General features: G+C 42.2%; 1 protein-coding gene across 1 annotated transcript in view; it reads right to left on the bottom strand.

The window, feature by feature from the left end:
- Positions 1-7,017: 7,017 nt before the first annotated feature.
- LOC138089046 (ATP-binding cassette sub-family C member 4-like) overlaps positions 7,018-11,215 on the bottom strand; it is a 197,552-nt gene continuing 193,354 nt past the window's right edge. The window contains exon 32 of the mRNA XM_068984369.1: positions 7,018-7,152. Within this exon, the coding sequence (XP_068840470.1) occupies positions 7,018-7,152 (135 nt within the window). The remainder of the gene's footprint in view (positions 7,153-11,215) is intronic.

Here is an 11,215-nt window from a genome sequence, read left to right as displayed (position 1 = left end):
CCTCTGAAAGGCTGTTGCTGAACCACGAAAGATGCCATGATTCTTGGCCTCCAGAGGAGAAGAACTGATGATTCAATCTGGGGCCAGTGATGAGGCTTGATCACTCAAAGCTTTTATGTAATAAAGTTTTATTAAAGTATAAAAGAGATAGACAAAACTTCTGACATAGACATCAGAAGGGGTCAGAAAGAGTGCCCCCTGCTACTCTTTAGGCGGATGGTATATAGCTACTAGTAGTAGTAATGTTAGTCGCTCAGTCATGTCTGACTATTTGCAACCACATGGACTGTGGCCCACCAGGCTCCTCTGTCCATGGGATTCTCCAGGCAAGAATACTGGAGTGGATGGGTCATTCCATTCTCCAGAGAATCTTTCCAACCCAGGGATCTAACCCAGGCCTCCTGCATTGCAGGCAGATTCTTTACCATCTGAGCTACAGGGAAGATCCATATAGCTATTAGCAGTCTGCTAACTAGAGAAAGGAAATGTCTCAAAACTCAGAGACTGGCACCAGGCCCCTCTCATACAACTTGTATTTTGATATAGCATTGCCACAAGGAAAGTTGTCCCTGGCCATAAAATGATTGACATGAATCTTGAAGAAAGGCAGGTTTCTAAGCAAATACAGTCTCATTGACATAGCTTAAGAGAATATTTGCATGAGTAAAACATTCTGGTTTGTCAAATCCATTCTGAGTCTTAGGGGGAGCCCACTTGAAGGAAGAGCCTAGGGTAAATACATAGCTCATTAACATAGTTTAAAACAAACATTTTCATAAGAAAAATGCATTGGTTACCTCAAGGTTTGAGAAAAGTTAAGTTCAGGTGGAACCAGGTATCCTATGGAAACACAGAATTTTAAAAGAAACCTTTTTAAATTCGTATCAGTTCAATTCAGTCACTCAGTCCTGGCCTACTCTTTGCCTACCCATGGACTGCAGCATGCCAGGATTCCCTGTCCATCACCAACTCCCAGAGCTTACTCAAACTCATGACCATTGTGTCGCTGACACCATCCAACCATCTTATCCTCTGCCAACCCCTTCTCCTTCTTCCTTCAATCATTCCCAGGATAAAGGCCTTTTCCAATGAGTCAGTTCTTCACACCAGGTGGCCAAAATATTGGAGTTTCACCTTCAGCATCAGTCCTTCCAATGAATATTCAGGACTGATTTCCTTTAGGATGGACTGGTTGGATCTCCTTGCAGTCCAAGGGACTCTCAAGAGTTTTCTCCAACACCACAGTTCAAAAGCATCAATTCTTTGGTGCTCAGCTTTCTTTATTATCCATCTCTCACATCCGTAAATGACTACTGGACAAACCATAGCTTTGAATGGATGGTTAACCATTGCTTTAACCTTTGTTGTTAAAGCAATGTCTGTTTTTAAATATGCTGTCTATTTTGGTCATAACTTGTCATCCAAAGAGCAAGTGTCTTTTAATTTCATGGCTGCAGTCACCATCTTCAGTGATTTTGGAGCCCCCAAAAATAAAGCCTATCATTGTTACCCCATCTATTTGCCATGAAGTGATGGGACCAGATGCCATGATCTTAGCTTACTGAATGTTGAGCTTTAAGCCAACTTTTTAGTTCTCCTCTCTCCTCATCAAGAGGCTCTTTAGTTCTTCTTCACTTTCTGCCATGGGGGTGGTGTCATCTGCATATCTGAATTTATTGATATTTTTCCCAGCAATCTTGTTTCCAGTTAGTACTTCATCCAGTCCAGCGTTTCTCATGATATACTGTGCATATAAGTTAAATAAGCAGGGTGACAATATATAGCCTTGATGGACTCCTTTCCCAATTTGGAACCAGCCTGTTGTTCCATGTCCAGTTTTTACTGTTGCTTCCTGACCTGCATATAGATGTCTAAGGAGGCAGGTCAGGTGGTCTGGTATTCCCATCACTTGAAGGATTTTGCACAGTTTGTTGTGATCCACAGAGTCAAAGGCTTTGGCATAATCTATAAAACTCTCCTCCTTTTTTTGATGATCCGATGGATGTTGGCAATTTGATTTCTGGTTGCTCTGATTTTTCTAAATCCAGCTGCTTAAACATCTGGGAGTTCATGGTTCACATCCTGTTGAAGCTTGGCTTGGAGAATCTTGAGCATTACTTTGCTAGCATATGAGATGAGTGCAGTAGTTCAAGCATTCTTTGCTATTGCCTTTCTTCGGGATTGGAATGAAAACTGACCTTTTCCAGTCCTGTGGCCACTGCTGAGTTTTCCAAATTTGCTGGCATACTGAGTGCAGCACTTTCACAGCATCATCCTTCAGGATTTTAATTAGTTCAACTAGAATTCCATCACCACCACTAGCTTTGTTCGCAGTGACGCTTCCTAAGGCCCACTTGACTTTGCATTCCAAGATATCTGTTTCTAGGTGAGTGATCACACCATCGTGATTATCTGGGTCATAAATATCTTTTTTGTATACTTCTTCTTTGTATTCTTGCCATCTCTTCTTAGTATCTTGTGCTTCTGTTAGGTCCATACCATTTCTGTATTTTATTGTATCCATCTTTGCATGAAATGTTCCCTTGGTATTTCTAATTTTCTCGAAGAGATCTCGAAGAGAGTCTTTCCCATTCTATTGTTCTCCTCTATTTATTTGCATTGATCACTGAGGAAGGCTTTCTTATCTCTCCTTTCTATTCTTTGGAACTCTGCATTCAAATGGGTATATCTTTCCCTTTCTCCTTTGCCTTTAGCTTCTCTTCTTTTCTCAGCCATTTGTAAGGCCTCCTCAGACAATCATTTGCCCTTTTGCATTTCTTTTTCTGTGGATATAAATCTGTATAGAGAAGGGGAAAAAATATAACACTAGTAGTTTGTTTCCTCCTGCAGCTTAAGAGAAGGATAAAAAAATGTCTGACACTTGCAGCCTATTCCCTCCATTTGGAGTCCCTTGGTCTTCTTGCCTGTTACCTTCTCACCTCCAATTTTACATGTTGAAGTCTTAACCCCCCCCAGGACAATAGAATGTGACTGTATTTGGAGACAGCCTCTTTAAAGAAACAATAAAGTTTAAATGAAATCATACAAGTGGGTCCTAATTTAACAGACTGGAATTTTCATAAGAAGAAACCAGGACACAGGCTCACACAGAGGGAAGAGCATGTGAGACACAGAGAGAAGATGGTGTCTACAAGACAAGGAGAGAGACCTCAGAGGAAACCAACCCTGTTGACACCTTGACCTCAGACTTCCAACCTCCAGGGCTGTGAGGATATAAGTTTCTGCTGTTTAAGTCCCCTACTCTTTGGTCTTCATATGGCAGCCCTAGCAAACTACTGCCCCCTTTAGCTTTATGTATCTAAAAGGGACTTTCTCTACTATCTCATGGATCATCCTAAAAGGGTCAATCAGATAGGGATCAGCTCACCTGAGCTAGGAGTTCAGAAGTGGAAGCACCTTCTCCCAGATGTTGGGTTTTCTTTTCAGATGAATGAATTCTGTTCTATTAGAGCGAAAGCCTGTGACTTAGGATAATGCTCCCAATGCTATAGCTCTGAACAATAAATTGATACCTGATGCTTGCACATTCTAAAAACTGCTAATCTGACAGTTTATCCTCCTAAGAGGTTGCAGAGTATGCAAAAATAATGTCAAGGTGGCATGAGAATTCAGAAATGTATTTCTTTCTGTAGAGAGACCTGAGCCACTGGCAGGACTGAAATCCAACAGTTAGGTTCTGCCACCCTGTGAACTTCGGCAACTAGTCCTACCTTGGCTACTACGTGACAGGAGCAGTGTTCTCAGGCTTGAAACAGAATGCAGTACCTAGGACAGCACCCAGCCTCCCTTAGCAACTCCCTCTCTGTGCAGAAAACTATGAAGAAGGGAACATACATCCATAATTTAACACCTAGAGATAAATTTTCGATAGGGAAGCCACATCCCACCTTTAACCATACATGTTAAGGGGCAAGAACATCAGACCTTCCTTCCCTCCCTCTATATTCCCATCAATCCCAATCCCACTTCCACCTTGTTCCAGACATAGAGATTGCTGTATGACAATGGCTAAGACACTTAAACCAGACTTTGGTTGCCACTACTCAAGGGCTTCCCTGGTGGTGCAGAGGTTAAAAGCGTCTGCCTGCAATGTGGGAGACCTGGTTTCGATCCCTGGGTCGGGAAGATCCCCTGGAGAAGGAAGTGGCAACCCACTCCAGTATTCTTGCCTGGAGAATTCCATGGATGGAGGAGCTGGGTGGGCTATAATCCACGGGTCACAAAGAGTTGGACACGACTGAGCGACTTCACTTTCACTTCACTTTCACACCTCTGTTAGGAAGGTACCATGTGACCTGAATGTTACTCACTGAGCCCCTTCCTTATACCACATACCATGCTTCACACACATCGTCTCTGTGAAAGTGCTTTGTAAACCTTCAAGCACCATTCTGACTACAGTGTGAAGGTATTGTGAGTCCTTGATTTGTGCTGATGAAAATTTCACCTTCTAGAAGGCAGACGAAACATGGGGGGCAAATGGACCTAATTCTAAACAACAAAGAATTAGGGGAAAAGTGATAATATCAGGTAAGAGTTTTCTTTACAGATTCAGTTCAGTACAGTTGCTCAGTCGTGTCCAACTCTACAACCCCATGAATCGCAGCACACTTGGCCTCCCTGTCCATCACCAACTCCCAGAGTTCACTCAGACTCACATCCGTCGAGCCAGTGATGCCATCCAGCCATCTCATCCTCTGTCGTCCCCTTCTCCTCCTGCCTCCAATCCCTCCTAGCATCATAGTCTTCTCCAATGAGTCAGCTCTTTGCATGAGGTGGCCAAAGTACTGGAGTTTCAGCTTTAGCATCATTTCCTCCAAAGAAATCCCAGAGTTGATCTCCTTCAGAATGGACTGGTTGGATCTCCTTGCAGTCCAAGACTCTCAAGAGTCTTCTCCAACACCATAGTTCAAAAGCATCAATTCTTCAGCTCTCAGCTTTCTTCACAGTCCAACTCTCGCATCCATACATGACCACAGGAAAAACCATAGCCTTGACTAGACAGACCTTTGTTGGCAAAGTAATGTCTCTGCTTTTGAATATGCTATCTAGGTTGGTCATAACTTTTCTTCCAAGGAGTAAGCATCTTTTAATTTCATGGCTGCAGTCACCATCTGCAGTGATTTTGGAGTCCAGAAAATTAAAGTCTGACACTGTTTCCACTGTTTGCCCATCTATTTCCCATGAAGTGATGGGACCAGATACCATGATCTTCGTTTTCTGAATGTTGAGCTTTAAGCCAAAATTTCACTCTCCTCTTTCACTTTCATCAAGAGGCTTTTTAGTTCCTCTTCACTTTCTGCCATAAGGGTAGTATCATATGGATATCTGAGGTTATTGATATTTCTCCTGGCAATCTTGATTCCAGCTTGTGCTTCTTCCAGTCTAGCGTTTCTCATGATGTACTCTGCATATAAGTTAAATAAGCAGGGTGACAATATACAGCCTTGACGTACTCCTTTTCCTATTTGGAACTAGTCTGTCTGAGGAGGCCTTACAAATAGCTGTGAAAAGAAGAGAAGCAAAAAGCAAAGGAGGAAAGGAAAGATATAAGCATCTGAATGCAGAGTTCCAAAGAATAGCAAGAAGAGATAAGAAAGCCTTCCTCAGTGATCAATGCAAAGAAATAGAGGGGAAAACAGAATGGGAAAGACTAGATATCTCTTCAAGAAAATTAGAGACACCAAGGGAACATTTCATGCAAAGATGGGCTCAATAAAGGACAGAAATGATATGGACCTAACAGAAGGAGAAGATATTAAGAAGAGGTGGCAAGAATACACAGAAGAATTATATAAAAAAGATCTTCATGACCAAGATAATCATGATGGTATGATCACTCACCTAGAGCCAGACATCCTGGAATGTGAAATCAAGTGGACCTTAGAAAGCATCACTATGAACAAAGCTAGTGGAGGTGATGGAATCTCAGTTGAGCTATTTCAAATCCTGAAAGATGATGCTGTGAAAGTGCTGCACTCAATATGCCAGCAAATTTGGAAAACTCGGCAGTGGCCACAGGACTGGGAAAGGTCAGTTTTCATTCCAATCCCAAAGAAAGGCAATGCCAAACAATGCTCAAACTACCACACAATTGCACTCATCTCACACACTAGTAAAGTAATGCTCAAAATTCTCCAAGCCAAGCTTCAGCAATATGTGAACCTTGAACTTCCAGATGTTCAAGCTGGTTTTAGAAAAAGCAGAGGAACCAGAGATCAAATTGCCAACATCCAATGGATCATCAAAAAAGCAAGAGAGTTCCAGAAAAACATCTATTTCTGCTTTATTGACTATGCCAAAGCCTTTGACTGTGTGGATCACAAGAAACTGTGGAAAATTCTGAAAGAGATGGGAATACCAGACCACCTGACATGCCTCCTGAGAAACCTGCATGCAGGTCAGGAAGCAACAGTTAGAACTGGACATGGAACAACAGACCGGTTCCAAATAGTAAAAGGAGTACATCAAGCCTACATATTGTCACCCTGCTTATTTAACTTTACAGATTAGGAAACAGAAAAGACCTACTTTTCTCTGGAATATCTTCCTAGAATCAAAATCTTCCAAGTTGTTTTCCCTTAAACTCTCAAATTTCCTGAATATTCCTTGACAGAACTTGTATCACAAATGTGCTGAGCACCAATCAGAATGAATGTAAAGGGCCTGCAGAATGAGAATGTTCTATGTTCCATGAGAATCTAAACCCAGAGTCTGAACATGTGGGAAGTCGGATCCAAAATCTCTGTCTCAGGCACAGGTGTGTGCACATTAAAGGGTTCACACATCCCAACCCCACCCCAGCACCGCTGCAGATTCTCAGCAGACCTGCCTTCCACCTGCCCTGTGTTGTTAAGACCCAGTTATGAAGCTTCCTCTCTGGAGGTTTCTATTGAAAAGAGCACAGAGTGCTTGTTCCCAGACCTTTGGTGGAGAGCCTGTGAAGAGTGAACCCTGGAGGCGAATTTTAATTACAGCTTCCCGCAGCAAGCTCACCTATTTTGCCCTTTTAGCAAGGACAGCAGCCTCGTCCTCGCCCAGTTGTTGCACCATCTTGTAAAATAGGCTGTTTCTATCTTGCAGCAAATCATATGGTGGATAATATTCTTCCCGTTTCCCTGAATCAAAAACCTGTTAACAGCAGAATGAAACCCATTAGCACACAGTATCTCCTAGTATAACATAACTCAGGCAATATTTCAAAAGGGGCAGGACAGGGAGACTTTGGCAGTAGGACTGGTGGTATTTACATGGTTCGATTCCCCTGTTTTACTGGGAGACAAGGGCCCAGCCCAGCCTTTCATCATTATAAGGTTGCAGGAAAGGAAGAAAACGAAAGCTCTTTCATTTTCAAAAAACAAAAGTTTTAATCATGACTATGCTTACTGGAACTGAACAGTCTGTAGCATTTTATATTCTGCCCAGGGCCTTTGGGGTTGTTATCATTAGTGTTTTTTAGCTCTCAGACTTTGAGCTTTGAGGGCTATTTATAAGATACACAGCATTGGGAAATGTCTTGATTCAAGAAAATCAAACATTCTAGAAAATCAAACGTGTCACTTCCACAGCCCCTCCTCCAGGCTGGCGGCCCACCCTCTGGAGCATTAGACTTTGCAGCAGATTGACTTTTTTTTAAGTCCTTAAAGGTTGTAGAACAGACAATCACTTGTTTTTCAGAAAGAAAATAGGTACAGGCATCCCCCAGAGCTATTGTGGGTTCAGGTTCAGAACACCAGGATATAATCAACATCACAGTAAAGTGAGTCACACAAATTTTTTGGTTTCCCAAGGCACGTGGAAGTTTTGTTTACATTATACTGTACCCATGCATGTGTGCAATAGCTTTATGCCTGAAAAAAAAATATATATATACAGACTTTAACTTAAAAATAAGGTATTGCTAAAAAATATTAACTATCATCAGAGACTTCAGTAAGTCATAGTAGTAATATCAAAGATCATTGATGTTACAGATCACCAGAGCAACTGCAATGATAGTGAAAGTGTTTGATATATATTGAGAATTACTAAAAGGTGACACAGAGACACAAAATGAGCAAATGATGCTAGAAAAATGGCACCCATAGACTTGCCTAATGAAGGTTTATGACAAGCTCTCAATTTGTAAAAATGCAGTATCTGGGAAGCAAAATAAAACAAGGTATGTCTATATTTCTAAAACAAGTAATAAAAATAAGATTGCCTCAAAAATTAAAGGTTTTAGAAAGAACATTACTGGTGATGTTTTTGCCAAATTGAAAGCCAACTGGTAACCAGAAGCTCTAGAAAAACATCCAAGCTTTACACCTGGGGTGAATGGAGCATAGAGGACAATCCCCAACTCTGTAACCGGGGGATACCTGTCTCTTGGTGCACTGAGGTCTAATCCTGCCGTTCCTACCAGAGGACAATCCCCAACTCTATAACTGGGGGATAACTGTCTCTTGGTGCCCTGAGGTCTAATCTCGCCATTCCTACCAGAGGAGCCAGCAACCACAACCAGTTCAGAACAAGATATAAACAAGGGCCGAGTTTATATCTCCTGATGGGACCTCCCTGTGACGTCACTGATGACCTCTACCAGGGAGCCCTAAACTGAAGGTCTCCCAACACAGGAGTGGGAAGGGCAGCTCCACAGTGAAGGGTAAGATCCCTTCCTGGAAACAAGGTCATTCATCACAAAGGTGACAGGCTCCAAACAGAACCCTTGCATCTCCCTTCTCCCTCTGTCTTCCCCACTCACCCAGATACTCAGTCTCTGTACCCAGAAACCTACATCAACTTCTTTCTCTGCACTCAGATCCCACGTTCAATCCATCATGCAGTCCACTTGGCTTCACTTCCTTATCTACCCCAGGTCCCACCATCTCACCATCTCCACTTCAGGCACCTTAGACTAAGCCAACAGTCTAGAGAGAGTGCATTGTAAGAGGGTGAATACTGAATTTAGAGAACTGAAAGACCATCAGTGTGATTTTAGCTGTAAAGGAAGGAGGGAGAGTAGAGTGGGACAAAACTAGAAAATTGGGGAGGGACTGGTTGGACATTGCTTCATAAAAGTATTTTAGAGATTTGTTCATAGACATTGACCAACAGAGAAAAATTTGAGATTATAGAAATTTACCAGGAGATATTGGTAAGTAAAAGACACTTGCTTTTTGGAAGAAAAGCTATGACAAACCTAAACAGTTTGTTAAAAAACAGAGACATAACTTTGCTTACAAAGATCCGTCTATGATTTTTCCAGAAGTCATGTATGGATATGACAGTTGGACCATAAAGAAGGCTGAGCCCTGAAGAATTGATGCTTTTGAGCTGTGGTGCTGGAGAAGACTCTTGAGAGTCCCTAGACTGCAAGAAGATCAAACAAGTCAATCCTAAAGGAAATCAACCCTGAATATTCATTGAATGGACTGATGCTGAAGCTGAAGTCCCAATACTTTGGCCACCTGATGGGAAGAGCTGACTCACTAGAAAAGACCCTGATACTGGGAAAGATTGAAAGAAGGAGAAGGGGGGAAACAGAGGATTAGCTGGTTAGATGGCATGACTAAATGGACATGAGTTTGAGCAAGCTCTAGGAGATAGTGAAGGACATGGAAGCCTGAGCTTCCTGAGAGACTAAACAACAAATCGGTAAGTAAAGCATTAAAGAAATGAACATACTTTGATAATAGCAACAAACCTGCTGTGTTCAGAGGATACAGATGTTCACATCTGCAGATCAGGTGCTGATGATAACACTTTAAGACTGACCAGGTGACAGTTCAGTTCAGTTCAGTCACTCAGTCTTGTCTGACTCTTTGCGACCCTATGGACTACAGAATGCCAGGCCTCCCTATCCATCATCAACTGCCAGAGCTCGCTCAAACTCATGTCCATAGAGTCAGTGATACCATCCAATCATCTCATCCTCTGTCATCCCCTTTTCCTCCTGCCTCAATCTTTCCCAGCATCAGGGTCTTTTTCATTGAATAAGCTCTTTGCATTAAGTGGCCACAGTACTGGAGTGTCAGCTTCAGCATCAGTACTTCCAGGGAATATTCAGGACTGATTTCCTTTAGGATTGACTGGTTGGATCTCCTTGCAGTCCAAGGGACTCTCAAGAGTCTTCTCCAACACCACCATTCAAAAGCATCAATTCTTTGACACTCAACTGTCTTTATGGTCCAACTTTCACATCCATACATGACTACTGGAAAAAACATAGCTTTTAACTAGACAGAGCTTTGTCGGCAGAGTAATGTCTCTGCTTTTTAATATGCTGTCTAGGCAATGGCACCCCACTCCAGTACTCTTGCCTGGAAAATCCCATGGACGGAGGAGCCTGGTAGGCTGCAGTCCATGGGGTTGTGAAGAGTCAGACATGATTCAGCGACTTCCCTTTCACTTTTCACTTTCATGCATTGGAGAAGGAAATGTCAACCCACTCCAGTGTTCTTGCCTGGAGAATCCCAGGGACGGGGGAATCTGGTGGGCTTCCATCCATGGGGTTGCACAGAGTCGGACATGACTGAAGTGACTTAGCAGCAGCAGGCTTGTCATAGTTTTTCTTTCAAGGAGCAAGTGTCTTAATTTCATGGCTGCAGTCACTATCTGCAGTGATTTGGGAGCCCAAGGAAATAAAGTCTGTCACTGATTCCACTGTATCCCCATCTCTTTGCCACGAAGTGATGGGACTGGATGCTATGATCTTAGTTTTTTGAATGCTAAGTTTTAAGTCAGCTTTTTCACTCTCCTCTTTCATGTTCATCAAGAAGTTCTTCAGTTCCTCTTCACTTTCTGCCATAATGGTGGTGTCATCTGAATATCTGAGGTTATTTAAATAGCTGATAAATGAAAAGAAGCTAAAGGAGAAAAGCAATGATATACTCATCTGAATGCAGAATCCCATAGAAAAGCGAGGAGAGATAAGAAAGCCTTCCTCAATGATCAATGCCAAGAAATAGAGAAAAACAAAAAAATGGGAAAGACTAGAGAACAGGTGACATATCCAAATTCTGTCCTTCCTCAGTTTCCCTAACCAAACACACATTCCAAGGTGACAGTATTTCTAAGAATTAGATAATAAAAAGAATCTGCTACCATTAATGCTATAATACCAAAAACCAAAAATAAATCTTCAGGGTACATTTAGGAGCAAAGAATTTAATTGAACAGACCCTGAACTGAGCTGGAGATCAAGCCATCTTTC

This window comes from Capricornis sumatraensis, chromosome 12 (assembly GCF_032405125.1).
Source record: "Capricornis sumatraensis isolate serow.1 chromosome 12, serow.2, whole genome shotgun sequence".
Taxonomy (NCBI): domain Eukaryota; kingdom Metazoa; phylum Chordata; class Mammalia; order Artiodactyla; family Bovidae; genus Capricornis; species Capricornis sumatraensis.
The sequence above is the reverse complement of the archived record's forward strand: the minus strand, read 5'-3'. Positions and strand labels throughout refer to the sequence as shown.